General features: G+C 43.5%; 1 protein-coding gene across 1 annotated transcript in view; it reads right to left on the minus strand.

The window, feature by feature from the left end:
- The window catches only part of SYT16 (synaptotagmin 16), a 42,589-nt gene that overhangs the window by 13,191 nt on the left and 13,972 nt on the right, over positions 1-15,426 (minus strand). Inside the window, exons 2-3 of the mRNA XM_068399513.1 lie at positions 4,911-5,167; positions 503-946 (exon numbers count right to left, since the gene is read on the minus strand). Coding sequence (XP_068255614.1) covers positions 503-946; positions 4,911-5,167 — 701 coding nt within the window. The remainder of the gene's footprint in view (positions 1-502; positions 947-4,910; positions 5,168-15,426) is intronic.

Raw genomic sequence — 15,426 nt, forward strand, 5'->3', positions numbered from 1 at the left:
CTCTCGATTTCCATCTGTCATGAGAAGGAACACTACCAAGCATTTCTGGTAACACGGAAACTGCACAACAGTTTCCATGAGATCCACATGCTAGTAGCTAGTGTCAAATGAGGTAGCTCTTGCACTGGCAGTAGTACAGGTCCACCAACGTAATAGTGCACAAGAACTACTGTCCTTGTTGAAATTAAGACATAATTAGCCTTGGTGGCTCCAGGACCAACCTACTATTTCTGCATGGCACAGCACTGGATGACTTGTGTAGATGTAGCACATCTACATGATTTTGTGTAAGCTTGGTAGCTGAGCCTTTGTTAATAAGGCACAGCTTTGTGCAGGGAAGACATGGCATGTGCTTCCCCTTTTTGATAACTTTTTAAGTGACAGTAGGACAGATCCACCAGTTGCATCCTAACAGCCCTAAATGAAAGCTATCAGGTACAGCTAGTCCCCATTCACCAGATGAACAATTCCATGGACTCTGTATTTCTTTCATAAAACTTACACTCAAATTACTCCTTGGCTCCAAGACCAATGTCACCTTCACTTCCCCTTCCTGGCTGATGTTGCTCAGGTAGAACAACTGCTCTCCCATCATCTTCTCTCCAATCATCTTGTGCACCGCATAGAGGCGGAAACGAATGGCGTGGCTGCTTAACTCCTCTGGCTCCAGCTTACTGAAGGTAATTTTATCCTTGAACATGGGGATGGGTCCTCTCTGAACACTTGTCTTACCCCTCTGCTTCTTGCTAGGCATCAGGACTGTGTGCACTTGCCAGGTGTTCACACCACTGCGGTCTTTGTCTGGGATATCCCTGGCCTCCAAGATAGTAACTACTAGCTTTTGACTTGAGGCTTTATAGTTGAAGATGACATCTAGATCACCACATTTACAGATGGGCTCATGAGCACCATGATGAGCTGGTACACTGTTCACTTCATCGTGTTCCTGCAAAGAGAAGGAAAAAGTGAAACCTCCATTGGAGCTCAATTGCCTCTGTGATCCCAACTCTATTTAAGAAAAGCTATTCTCCTCACTTGTGCTTGCAAGTGTGGGCAGTTGCTCTGCAAAATAAGGATCCCACTGTTTCTTGAAAAGCCAGTGCTAGTTAACTGCCTGATTTTGTGTAATATTCCCCATACAATCTAGTAAGCAACAGCCTTGTTGAAACATTTCCAACAAAAAGTTTCATCAATATTTAAGTGTTTTGCAGAAGACTGTTTATTTGCAAAAATTCTGCATAGGGAAAAACTAAACCAAGAGTTTTTCTTTTTATTTCATTCATGTCAATTTTGAGGCATTAATAGAACTTTTTGGTTTAATTTGATTTAAAAAAACAACTTAACCTGTAACTTTGAACATACACTGGAATTTTTTCAAAATGCATTTTTTTACGTTACTGAAATCAAACAATTCAGTCAAACCTGCTGACTTTTTGGATGTTTTGCTCTGTTGGAAACCTAAAAAAATCAAGCACTGTGTTCAATTTGATGGGAGGGGAAATCACCATGTCAGAACTTCTTCCAGAATGGAAATTCCATTTCTAGATGCTATCCTATAATTCAATACTTTTCCTACAGCTAAAGCAATGATAATAGAGAAAAACAGTCTGATTAAATACATATTGATTCTTTACTCCCTTTTTAAATCTCCCAAGAGAAGCATCTGTTCCTTCTGTTCAGTTTGGATACTGACACATTCAGAATAAAAATTCAAAATAAACAATCAAAACATGTGCAGACCAATTCACACACAATCTTTTACCTACTTTTAAAACAAAAATTATCTTAATAAAACAAGATAAAAAACATGGATGCCCACCTTAGCTTTTGATGAGTGGGTGTGTGCATTTCTGTTCAAAAGTGCTTTTTTATCTTAGAGCTAGAATGTGCTTCATGTGATAAAGGGGTTGCTATAGTGATCATTGATTTGTATTTAAACATGAGTATACACTGTACTAGGGAAAGATTTTCAGTTAATAACCAGAAGGTGAATTAAGACCTGTCACTAGCAGTCTGAGTCACCCTCCTCCTCAAACATTTATCTTCTTTTGCATTTCAAGTAACACTTCTTTTCAACATAGGAATCTTATTGTTTAGAGTACAGATGATGGGACATAGGACTTCTGATGTAATTCCCTTCAGAAGTATCTAGGGTGGTATGTGTCTCAAAGAAGACCTCGTACAAACCCCAAAGTTTTTATCTACTTTCTGTCAACCCGCTTTTCAAGTGCTCAGATTCATCTGCCATGACATGCAAAGCTCCGTCTTTTCACATTTTCATAACTGTTTAAGGGTTTCGTGCACGTGAATACAAAAGTCCATGTGTGCACATTAGTGATGGAGACCTGCTGTCATACATCTTGCAGAAGTAATGTCAAAGAGGGAAAAATCACCATTCGGACAGCACACAAAATGACTTGGTTGCCCATAAAAACGCCTTTCTGTATGAATAGCAGGCTGCAAAGACAAAAATGCAAGGCAGGCCAGGTTGCCTGGAGAGAACGGGACGTTATGCAAATGCTAAGTGCTGCTGTGTAGCTGTCAAGTTATTTAAATATTATTTCATCAACCAGATAGAAGAAGGAAACATAATGGGATTGCACTTGATTCATGATTCCCTCCACACGTTCATCCCTTCCCACTTTCATCTGTGTATTTGCTATTGAGGAGATGGAATCAAGGCACATATGAAAACTGCTGCTAAAGAGTGGAGACAACTGTGCTTGCGGCATAACACTGATTTCATCAACATGCCTGAGCTGGAGAATGCTAACTCCCATGCGTTATCGTAAACCCAGAAGGACGAAGATCAAAGAGGCACCTTCCTGCCCCAACAGGGCTGAGTATCTCATCTTCTGGCAGCGTGTAGGGCAGACTGAAGGTCAGCTATCTGGTTTTTGACAAAACAGCTAGAAAGGATCTGTATTTCAGGAAATCTCAAACTGTGCTACTATAGCCGTGGCCATATCCACTGCAGAGAAAACTGCGTGAACAGGAGGCAGAGAGGGAAAGAGAAATGCCACTCTGTGGCAGTGACCTTTCCGTGGGCACCCAAGCTTGAGAGACCCCATGGGCTGGCCCTTTCAGAGAGCACTGTGCTATCTGGGACTCATCCCTGCACAGGTTTTCAGCACACAAAGCTTACGGATGCTCAGTCTTCTTTCTGTGAAAGTCACTGACAGAATTCCCTTTGGCTTTCGAATCTCAGATGGGGCTATGAGCCCTTTGTGAACGTATTGGTTATACAGACCCTTAAACCAGAATCCAAGGAAAGTGTGGGTTTTAGATACTTCTTTCTTTCTTTCCCTCTTCCCAGCACAGTTGTTGAGATGTCAAGCCAAGTATACTGATTGATACTGTATGTCTAACCCAGTCCTTCAGGACAGGCAATATCCACTTCACTAGGTAAAATAAGCCCATTTCTGCCAGAGAAACCTGAAAGACCAGCTAATTACGGACAAGGCTTGAAACGGTACTTGTGGTTCCACAGCAGGGGCATAAAATTATCATTTTTGTCTCTAAAGAGAGGTCATTTGAGTGGATCATAATAGCACTTGGACATTTCTGGCATATCAGAACATTTAGTTCCTGCAATAAAACGTCTTTCATTAATCCACACAATACCTTTGTACGGTAAGCTGCTTGTAGTAGATAAACTGGGACTTGGGCATATCTGCCCCCTGATGCTACAACCCTTCTTTGCGTTTTTAAAATGTAGATACCAGAAGCAAAACAAGAGATGTATTCAAAAAAAATATAAGAGGACACAAGAGACATTGTGGCACATGTGAACCATGGCAACGTACATCAAATGTGGAAAAGGAGAAATGAGCCTCAGGTGGGCAGACAAACAGTGCGTGTCAGAGGCACGCAGCGAAGAGAGGGCAGGGCTGATGCCACACGGAGTTCCATGTGTTGTGTAGTATTTTGTGGGACTGGTTTGTGCAGCAAACCAAAATGCTGTTCAAAACACAAAACACCCCTTAGGGCTGGAGCATACGCACCGAGGAGCTGCTTTTTATCTCTTTAACTGGCTGCAGGCAGCATGCTCTGAAGAAAGCAACCTTTCCCACAAAGGCTTGTTGCTCAGAGTGTGATAGAGGTATTAGTTTCCACAGCTGAAGAACAGTCTCTTTTAACTCAGGCAGAAGATGTGACCTTTGTGCTGTTCTTTTAATATGTCTGATGCAGGCTGACATTTTTTCAGAAATTTAATCTTGTGGTAAAATAATAATGAAAACCAAACATCACACAGAAAGATTATAAGAGAAAGGGGGTGCTAAGTCATCAGGTGTTTACAATGCCTGAAAGTCTGTAATGTTTTCTTGAGGCTTCAAAATAAAGGTACAGAACCAAGGGAAAGCAGAGGAGCTCTCAGGCAATCTCCTTCCTTGGAAGGATGCCTGGTATCAATGGGGACCAGAGTGACGGTCACTTGGCCAAGTCACGGGCCACCTCCACCAGCAGCCTCCAGCTTTCCAGATGCTTCCCCTTGCCTAAGCCATAGAAACCACTATGAAAAAGAGGCACAGGTCTGACCCAGTGACCACATACCATGTCCCTAGACACACACCCTGCACATACAGCTAGTAACAAAGCCCTGGGCCATTGCTAAATGATAGTAAAAGCTTCCAGGCAGCTAATGGCTCCAATTTCAGTTCAAAGATTGCAGTCAGAAATCAAGCAATAAAACAGCTTCTCTGAATGAGTGTTAGCAGCAAGAGGTAAAATACAAGAAAAAGGGGAAACATGTAGACAGGGGTGCATGTTCATGCATACACGCACACAGGAGTACCATTATCTTGTGCTGTGTTGATCAATTTTTCACTTCATTTCTCCCCTAACATTTTTTGGCCTCCAATATCCTTCAAAATCTTACAGCGTGTGTAATAAATGACAAACCACCATACCTCAGGGCTCCAAGCCGATGAGCTGTCAGTAGCATCATTTACTTCAAATCCCTGGTTGGTAAATGATGTCTCCACTTCCAAACGTCCTTCCGTAGCCTGCTGGCTAATGCCATCGGCAATGCTGGACTCCATCCTAGGCCCTTTACGCTGCCCAGCACCCCTACTCTCAATTGTTGTTCTTGAATCAACAGATAAATGGTCATCGTCACGATAGGATAGGTTGTCTTGGTAACTCAGTTGGCTTAGTCCATCCAGATCTAACAATTTTCAGCAAGAAAATAATTTCAGAGGGATTAGAATAAATTCCTCCCCCTCTACCTCCCAAAATGTGCCTTTCTCTCCTTTCCTTTTTTTTTTTTTTCACCCTCATCTCCAGTGTATGCAAAAGACATTTTCTACTTCTGAGTACTGCAGCACTGAACTTGTAAATAACAAATCCTGTATAAATCAGTATTTGATGGAGTGGACATGGCTGTTTCTCACCCCATCCTGAACTGAGAAACTAGTTGCCTTTACTTGAAGAAGTTAACCACCAAATGCAATTATCAATGGAGTGTTTGGGATATTCAAGTGCCTTGGGGCTCCCTGCCGGCTCCAAAGCAATCGTTTCCGTGAAAACACAGGTCAGACAAATTACAGAAAAGCACAGCATCGGCCTGATGAACACATATCAGCAATTTCCTTCTATGCAGGAGGAGAAGGAGGAAAGGACAGGAATTAGCATTGCCCTCAAGGGAATGGTGCTGGTGAGGAACAGAGTCTCACGGAGATAACAGAGTGCCACCACAACCCTATCACCCATCCCTGAGAGCTTGGGTGTGCATGACCAGCGCCACAAGCCAACTAGGAATCTCCAAATCCCATGTTTGGGCTAAATTGTCCCAAGGGCAACTGAGGGGAGATGTGTTCCCTAATTTTCTGCCTGCTTTTATTATTTTTAATCCATCTGATCCTACACACTTACTCCATGGGCTAAAGTAAGGTTCATTAACGAGAATAAAATAATCTTCTCTGGTTCAGACCACAGATTCCTTCTCTGCACCATTAAAGTCTCTATTTTGAACACAGGGCACTTTACCTGAAGGCATCAGTGAGAGCTCTCTGGGTGGAGCAACACAGATAATTACATGTGCAGGGACACAGATGAAAATAACATCATGATTTGGCCTTGAACATGTTCTGCAAGCACTTTCAGAAGAAAATTAGGGACCTTCCTCCTCCTAATGCATCTGATGCCAGGCCTTGTTTTAGGAACACAAAGAGATTCTGCCTCCACCTCTTTCCAATAAGCAAGGAGCAGCTACAGTGAACGAAAATAAGTTGTGCTTCCAGACAGTTGATGACAGTAATGAAAACAGAATGACTTCCTTTTCAAACACATTATTTGAGGTGTAAAGGTTTCACAGAATGGCTGAGATTGGATGGGACATGTGGAGGTCATCTTGTCCACTCCTCCTGCCCAAGTAGGGCCATGTGCTTGTTTGTTCTCAAACCTGCAGATTTATTCTCAAGAAGGTCATTACTATAGAACAATCATTTTTTTCAAATTTGGTCTCCAACTCAAATGTTTAAAAAATAGTACTAAATACTATGTTTAATAGAAAACAATTAGTTTGCCTTGGTTTAGATGAATCCATGTTTTCATTCCCTGCCTGATAAATGAGACAGGGAAGCTGGTGACAACTAACATGGAGAAGGCTGAGGTACCCAACAACTTTTTTGTCTTGGTTTTCACTGGCAATTGCTCATCCCACATCTCTCAAGTCTCTGAATCTGACGGCAGGGACCGGAGGAATGAAGTTCCACCCATCACAGGAGAAGATCAGGTTTGAGACCCTGTGAGGGACCTGAACACACTCAAGTCCATGGGACCTGGTGAGATGCATCCCAGGGTCCTGAGGGAACCGGCTGATGTAGTTTCTAAGCTGCTCTCCATCATACTTGAAAAGACATGGCAGTCAGGCAAAGCCCCCAGTGACTGGAAAAAGGGGAACTTCACACCCATTCTTTAAAAGAGTAAAAAGGAGGACCACAGGAACTACCAATCAGTCAGCCTCACCTCTGTGCCCACTAAGATCACGGAACAGATCTTCCTGGAAGATATGTCAGTGCATACGGACGACAGGAAGGTGATTAGACACAGTCAATACGGCTTCACAAAGGGCAAACCCTGCCTGACTAATCTGGTGGCCACCTACAATGCAGTGACTGCATTGGTGGATAAGGGAAGAGCAACAGATGTCATCTAACTTTACTTCTGTAAGGCCTTTGACATGGCCCCACACAACATCCTTGTCTCTAAATTAGAGAGACCTAGATTTGACGCATGGACTATCTGATGGATAAGGAGTTGGTTGCAGGGCCTCATACAAAGACTTGCACTCAATGGCTCAATGCCCAAATGGAGATCAGTAATGAGTGGTGTCCCTCAGGGGTCCATATTGGGACCAGTACTGTTCAATAACTTTATTAACAACATAGTGGGATTGAGTGCACCCTCATCTGCAAGTTTGCAGATGGCATCAAGCTGAGTGGTGCAGCTGATACACTTGAAGGAAGGGACGCCATCCAGAGGCACTTTGACAGCCTTGAGAAGTGGGCCAATGTGAACTGCTTGAAGTTCAACAAGGCCAAGTGCAAGGTACTGCACCTGGGTCAGGGCAATACCCAATACTAGTACAGACTGGGGGATGAAGGGATTGAGAGCAGTCCTGCAGAGAACGATTTGGGGATACTGGAGGATGAAAAATTGGATATGAGCCAGCAATGTGCACTTACAGCCCAGAAAGCCAACCATATCCTGGGCTGCATCAAAAGCAGCGTGGCCAGCAGGTCAAGGGAGGTGATTCTCCCCCTCTACTCTGCTCTGGTGAGACCCCACCTGGAGTACTGTGTCCAGCTCTGGGGTCCCCAACATAAGACAGACATGGACCTGTTAGGGTAGGTCCAAAGGAGGGCCGTGAAAATTGTCATAAGGCTGGAGCACCTTTTCTGTGAACAAAGGCTGAGAGAGTTGGGATTGTTCAGCCTGGAGAAGAGAAGGTGTCGGGAAGACCTTATTGCTGCTGCTTTCAATACTTAAAGGGGGTTTATAAGAAAGATGGAGAGAGACCTTTTACCAGTGCCTGTAGTGATAAGGCAAAGGGTAACGGTTTTATACTGAAAGAGGCTAGATTTAGATTGGATATAAGGAAGAAATTCTTTACTATGAGGTGGTGAGTCACTGGAATAGGTTGCCCATAGAAGTTGTGGATGCCCCATCACTGGAAGTGTTCAAAGTCAGGTTGGATGGGGCTTTGAGCAACCTGATTATGGCAGGAGGTGTGGACTAGATGATTTTTAAAGGCCCCTTCCAACCCAAGCCATTTTATGATTCTCTACACATCCCTCTGTCTAGAACAAAAAGCCTAAATCTTTCTGAGTAGAAGAAATTCTATGCTTGGCCTTAGCAGCAAATATGCTGTTTCTGACTCAGACCTGCTCCACACACAAAAAAAAACACCAACAAGGGGAATGGGGATTATACTCAGGAAACACTTCCTGGAGGCATGTAGAAGTCCTTGCCCCTCTCCTTGGCTGCTCTTTCAATTTAACAGCTCAGAGATTAGGAGAATAACTTTATCCTCTTTCTTCAACTGTGAATGGTCTCACATTCTCCCTCCCAGTAAAATATTTCAAGCATGGGCACTTCAACAGAGAAGTCTGAGAGCATCTCACAGCTTTGTAATTATGGTCCTCTGCTGAGATGTGGGAGATGGTCCTTGGGGAGGAAAGAGGGATCCAAATTCAGATCTCTCAGATTCCAGGTGAGTGCTCTTCTCACTCCCTTCCGAAATGCAAAACTCACCTCTTTTCCTTCTCATCCTCCCATCTGGCAGACCTAGTCCTGAAACCAAGAGCCCTCATTGTCTCGCCTCTGCCCTGAGCTGAAACTCTCTAGTGAATGTAGAAATTAATTTGATTTTTTTGCCATTACTCCCATTCCTCTCTACAAAGTGAGAAAACAGAAAGAAGTAAACATAAGAACATAAGGAAGAAATAAAATAACAGAAATTCCACAAATTTACTGAGACTGAATGGGTATAGGCACTCCTTAAGGCGTTTAATTAGCCAGCCAATGTCTAATACACATTTTAAACAGTGGGTCATCCATCAAAGCATGCACCACACAGCAGGCTTTCAGAATAAAATGCTACTGTAGTAAGAAATTATCCTCACACAATTGTCTTGTGGTTTTGACTCCTGCTGGGATAATATCTAGATCAATAATAGAGGAATTTTCAAAAACTACATTAAAGCCATAAAAGGCTATTCATAACAGGAGAACTCCAGCAATATATTAATAGAGCAAGCCATCTCTCTCAGACTCAGGCACAAAATGAATGTGTCAGGAAAGCAAATGTAGTATTCAGGGAAAGGAAGAGAAAAGGTGATTCACCAAAACCATTTAGTGAAACAGTCTGGCTTTTTCTTTACATTTGAAGTAGTTTGGTAAGAGATAATCACTTATAAATACCAGTATTAGAGCATCATTACAGGTAATAGCCCAACTATACAGACTAGAACAACTACACCTCTCCAATTACATCTGTTCTAACACTATATTCACAAAAAAAATGGTCAAAACAGAAGTTCTTCATGTAAAGGAAAAGGTCAGAGCAGTAAAATTGCGTGTAATTTACCTGAGAGATCTTTAAGGAAGAAAATGTCAACTGTCTTATGAATACCCAATGTGAATAAACAGCACAGCATCAGGGATATATGTTGAGACAGCATTATCTAACCATCTGAACTTTAATTAGCCAAAAGTCCCTGCAGAGCAATAGCAGCCAATTCTAAAATTAAGGGCAAATAGCACTGTACACTAAAAGACTGCTTTTTTTTCAGTCCTGTCCCCAACCTTTCCCTGTTGTGCCCACAAGCCAAAGAGAAGGTAAGGGGAATACTAGGGAACAGAAATCACCAACAAATCACGAAAGTTTGTATTCAAGGTTGGAGAACTGGCTATGAAGAAACTGTGACTTTTGCCAGATGAAAGGATGAGCATCACCTCCAAACAGAACTCTAACAGGTACTGGGGATATGGAAGAATCTCTCCACAGATACAGGGAAAGCTCAGCACATCAAACACTGAAAATCAGGCTGGAAAATACTGCAAAGTCCCCCCTCACATTGGCAGGTAAACGGCCTGGTTAACCAACAGTATATTTCTTCTTTTTCAATGATACACAATCTCTCGGTTCTATGAAGCATTATAACGTGCTAAAGAAATGTCCTGAGAGGCCTCATCAGTTCCTAAAACACACTGCCAGAGCTAAAAGATGGAGTCTAGCAGATCTTGCTAAATTAACACTACATAGTTCATTGGCCAGCAAGAAACACAGAGATGAAGAGTTTAATGCGTGCCTGTTACCTGTGCTGACCCAGGTGATGTTTGCTCTGTGGACTGCAGTGAATCACTGTGCTTTTACAAGAAAAAACATGTCTTTTCTTTGTGATTTTCCAAAATGAAAGAAATTTGATCCCTTCTTCTATACTGTATATAAACACATGCTGAAAGTTAAGAACCTGTTCAAATATGGTCCAGAGGAGGAAAGGATTTCAGTATAGATCTAGGTACTTCTGGACTTGAAATCCTCCTAGCTACTAGAAGCGATTTTCAGACCCCTCTTCCTGAAAGACAGTAACAGCAGCAGAGATACAAGTTAGTGGGACTGAGGCATATTTGTCCTCATACAGCAGTAATCCTCTTGCCTGGCCCTTGCTACAGCTCCAGTTCCAAACCACTCTGCAGTACCCAAGCACCACGTGCTCCTTCACATTGAACCAAAACAGATTCAGGGAGACCGAGCAGTGCTTCTGCCCCTGGTTATTTTGAGATTAGCCATCAAAAAGTGCTAAAAAACTTCCTAGAAGAGCCTCAAAGGAGCAGAATCATTATCTAATTACAATAAAAATAAAAAGAAGGCGAAGTTACTGAATGCCTTCTTTGCCTCTGTCTATACTGCTGGAGGCTGTCCTGAGGAGCCCCGGACCCCTGAGGACCCAGAAGAAGTCAGGATAGAGGAGGAATCTGTCTTGGTTGATGAGGGCTGGGTCAGGGACCAATTAAGCAACCTGGACGTCCATAAATCCATGGGCCCTGATGGGATGCACCCGCGGGTGCTGAGGGAGCTGGCGGAAGTCATTGCTAGGCCACTCTCCATCATCTTTGCTAAGTTGTGGGCAACGGGAGAGGTGCCTGAGGACTGGAGGAAAGCGAATGTCACTCCAGTCTTCAAAAATGGCAAGAAGGAGGAACCGGGTAACTATAGACCGATCAGCCTCAACTCCATCCCCGGAAAGGTGATGGAACAACTTGTTCTTGGTGCTGTCTCTAGACACATCAAGGATAGGGGGATCATTAGGGGCACTCAGCATGGCTTCACCAAGGGGAAGTCATGCTCAACCAACTTGATAGCCTTTTATGAGGACGTAACCTGGTGGATAGATGATGGTAAAGCTGTGGATGTGGTCTATCTCAATTTCAGTAAAGCGTTTGACACAGTCTCCCACAGCATCCTCGCAGCTACACTGAGCAAGTGTGGTCTGGATGATCGGGTAGTGAGGTGGATTGTGAACTGGCTGAAGGAAAGAAGCCAGAGAGTGGTGGTCAATGGGACTGAGTCCAGTTGGAGGCCTGTGTCTAGCGGAGTCCCTCAAGGGTCGGTACTGGGACCAGTTCTATTCAATATATTCATTAATGACTTGGATGAGGGAATAGAGTGCACTGCCAGCAAGTTCGCTGATGACACAAAACTGGGAGGAGTAGCTGACACAATGGAAGGCTGCGCAGCCATTCAGAGAGACCTGGACAGGCTGGAGAGTTGGGTGGGGAGAAATTTAATGAAATATAACAAGGGCAAGTGTAGAGTCCTGCATCTGGGCAAGAACAAGCCCATGTACCAGTACAAGTTGGGGGCAGACCTGTTGGAGACCAGCGTAGGGGAAAGGGACCTGGGGGTCCTACTGGACAACAGGATGACCATGAGCCAGCAGTGTGCCCTTGTGGCCAAGAAGGCCAATGGCATCCTGGGGTGTATTAGAAGGGGTGTGGTTAGCAGGTCAAGAGAGGTTCTCCTCCCCCTCTACTCTGCCCTGGTGAGGCCGCATCTGGAATATTGTGTCCAGTTCTGGGCCCCTCAGTTCAAGAAGGACAGGGAACTGCTAGAGAGAGTCCAGCGCAGAGCACGAAGATGATTAAGGGAGTGCAACATCTCCCTTATGAGGAGAGGCTGAGGGAGCTGGGTCTCTTTAGCTTGGAGAAGAGGAGACTGAGGGGTGACCTCATTAATGTTTATAAATATGTAAAGGGCAAGTGTCAAGAGGATGGAGCCAGGCTCTTCTCAGTGACATCCCTTGACAGGACAAGGGGCAATGGGTGCAAGCTGGAACACAGGAGGTTCCACATAAATATGAGGAAAAACTTCTTTACGGTGAGGGTGACTGAACACTGGAATAGGCTGCCCAGAGAGGTTGTGGAGTCTCCTTCTCTGGAGACATTCAAAACCCGCCTGGACGCGTTCCTGTGTGATATGGTCTAGGCAATCCTGCTCCGGCAGGGGGATTGGACTAGATGATCTTTCGAGGTCCCTTCCAATCCCTAACATTCTGTGATTCTGTGAAATCTAAACAAAAATGGCTTGTAAATTTTAAGGGTTAAAGAGAAAAAGGATCTTAAATTTCAAGTGACATTACGCAATCAGGCCAAGATTGTTTAATTTACCACATGCAGGGTAATAGCCTGAGAAGACTCCATGTTTCCAGAACTAAAATAGGCTCTTCATTAACAGGGTGATTTGCAGAGAGGCTGTGGGCAGAGCTGGCATTCAAACCATTCAGCTCCCCAGAGCATCCTCCAAACACTTCCTTCCTGCAGTGTACACTCCTCTTTCCAAGCTCTATTAAGGTTACTACAAAGATTTTTAACAGGTGAAAAGTTAAAGCTAGATGAGTCCGAAGTGCAGACAGTCATGACATCGATAACAGAAACAGAGGGTCAAGGAAAATCTCATGTAAGAACATGATGTGAGAAGATTTTGCCATATGTCAAGGCTGAGTGGGAGAGAAGCTATGCAGCGCTCCCCGAGATGCTCAGCTTTGCTGTATGCCTAAGTTTGTCATAGATTTCTGATTCTGTAAGAAAAGAAAACTACCAGCTATATGAGTAAAAGGTCTGTTAAGAGAATGCAAGAAGAGAAGTCTTGGGCAGAGTCTAAAGGCGGCCTGAAAGTGCCATGATCCCAATCTGGACTCAGCACTTTCAAAAGATCCTTCATTCCTCCCACCCAGAAAGGTCCAGAGGATCTGCTCAGCTGAAACAGTGTTTGATACGCCGTTGAGGCACAATTATGGCTTTACACACACAAACCTTTCTGTGTTTTGTGATCACGGCACCAGCTAGGGGCCAAAAGGGACTCCCACTCTCATGGAGTTCTCGGAGTAGCAACTGGGGGGTAGCAGGGTGTGGGGTTATCTAGGATTTGCCCCAACCACACAAGCTTTTCTCCCAAATAAACGCCTCATATTGGGAGCCATGGGTGTGTGTAACCATCGCTGTACACCCAAGTACAGCAGCTCTACATGCCTCAGAAGCCTCTTCAGGTTTGAAGGAGACTTGACATACCCAAGGATTAGTTTATAGGCATTTGTTTGTAATGAAGGGTCTAATCTTGAGCTCAGTGAGGAATGGGGCAGAGAACCACATGTCTTGGTGAAATCAGGCTTCAACATCTGGTTTCATCTAGTTTCTGAACAGCTATTTAAACAATATTTACCTCTGAAAAGATAAGTAAGAGCAACTCTGCACCATGTTGTGCCAGAAGAAGAGTTCGATAAAGAGTCATATCTTGAAATGAGAGCTCCAATCAGAGGGTACATCAAAATCAAAGCAATAGTATTTCAAAATTAAAACATTCTACGGGATGAAAAACAAAGGGCAATTTCATGGCTCTTCCCTCTAATGAACTTCTCCAGATTTTAGAATGTGTTCAGGCCAATTTTCTAAGTAGCTACTTTTTTAAATGCATCTCTGTTTGTATAAAAGAGTCATTACATTAGTCCATAGAAGATCATAAAATTCTTCTCTTCTGTGCTATAAATTTTTAGTTTCTGTCATTGCCTGACATTTGGAGTATGCGCTGGCAAATCATACAGCATAATTCATTCACTGTTCACCTTGTGTTTGAAAAGCTGTTACAAAAGAAGACATTCAACTTCTGCTAAAAGGCTTGCTAAAGGAATGATTTAAGTGGTACAGACCAAAAATAATTAGAACAAAGTCCTGCAATCTTTACTCTGGCAAAACTGACAACAAAATCCATTAAAATCTCTGTGGATTAGGAGCCAGAATTCAAAAGTCGTACACAGTTAATGGAAAGATCTTCATGGACTTCAGCAGGGCTTGGATCCAGACTCTTCCCTCTAAGTATTTTAGAAATGAGCTGCAGGTAACCAATAAGGAAACCAAGTTTAGTAAGAGAGAAAGCAAGATTCAGGACTTGTTCTCCACAACAAAAGAACCTCTCCATGTTGAGGCTACAGATCTTGAAGACTCTAACTTCTTTGATCTTATTTCATGCAAACAGTACCTTTGCATTCAGATACCTCTGTACTGTACTCCTCATGGCTGAATTTGGGTTTATGCTCCACGTCTGCTGGTGTTGCTTTTTCAGATACTTCTGACTGAAAACTTTGTGAGCATGACACAGAGATCTCAAACTGCTTAATCACCTCAGCATCACCGCTTGAAGATGCTGTCTGTTCTTCATTCTCCCCATAACTGTTTACTGGGAGAAAAAAAACAACTCGGGCTTTAGACAGTCCGCTGCCCTGGCCCAAGAAGCCAGATGACACAGCACACTTCTAGCGCGCAGATGGACCTTCCGGGGAAAAAATGGGACCAAGGGTTTAGGGAGGACTGAGGAATGAACTTGAGAATCACCTGCTTCTTCACGCTCTGGAAAGCCTGTGAATGTCGTATTGTATCAGCAACATTTACATATTATTAGACCTTGCCGAACTCTGCACATTACCCTATTTTTTTTAAAAAATGAAGATATTTAACAGAGCAGAACACAAAGTAAGACACAATACACAAAGAACCACTCGTAAAATCATTAGCATGTGCAAAGACAAAGTAGTAAGCAAAGGACTTGAAAAGTTGGTCATGCTTCCATTCCTCTTCAGCTCCTGTTAAGGTGGAGAGGGACCTTCTGTGCAGAAAAAGCAACTTGGATGTAATCTGCTCTGGGTAACACCATGAACACATAAATACAGCACATGGCTAACAGGCACCACTGACTCCACCTGCCAGCAGCAGAGGAACTCGGGAGACCAATGTAAATTGTAACCTTTAGAGGTGAAGATACGTGTTTGAGCACGTCCCTGTGAGTGCCCTTCCCCTCCTGCCACCAACACATGCTTTGAATACGAGACGACTGCACCCTCATTAGTGCATGAATATCCACCAGATGGG

The sequence above is a fragment of the Nyctibius grandis genome, chromosome 4 (assembly GCF_013368605.1).
Source record: "Nyctibius grandis isolate bNycGra1 chromosome 4, bNycGra1.pri, whole genome shotgun sequence".
In the NCBI taxonomy this organism is placed as follows: Eukaryota; Metazoa; Chordata; class Aves; order Nyctibiiformes; family Nyctibiidae; genus Nyctibius; species Nyctibius grandis.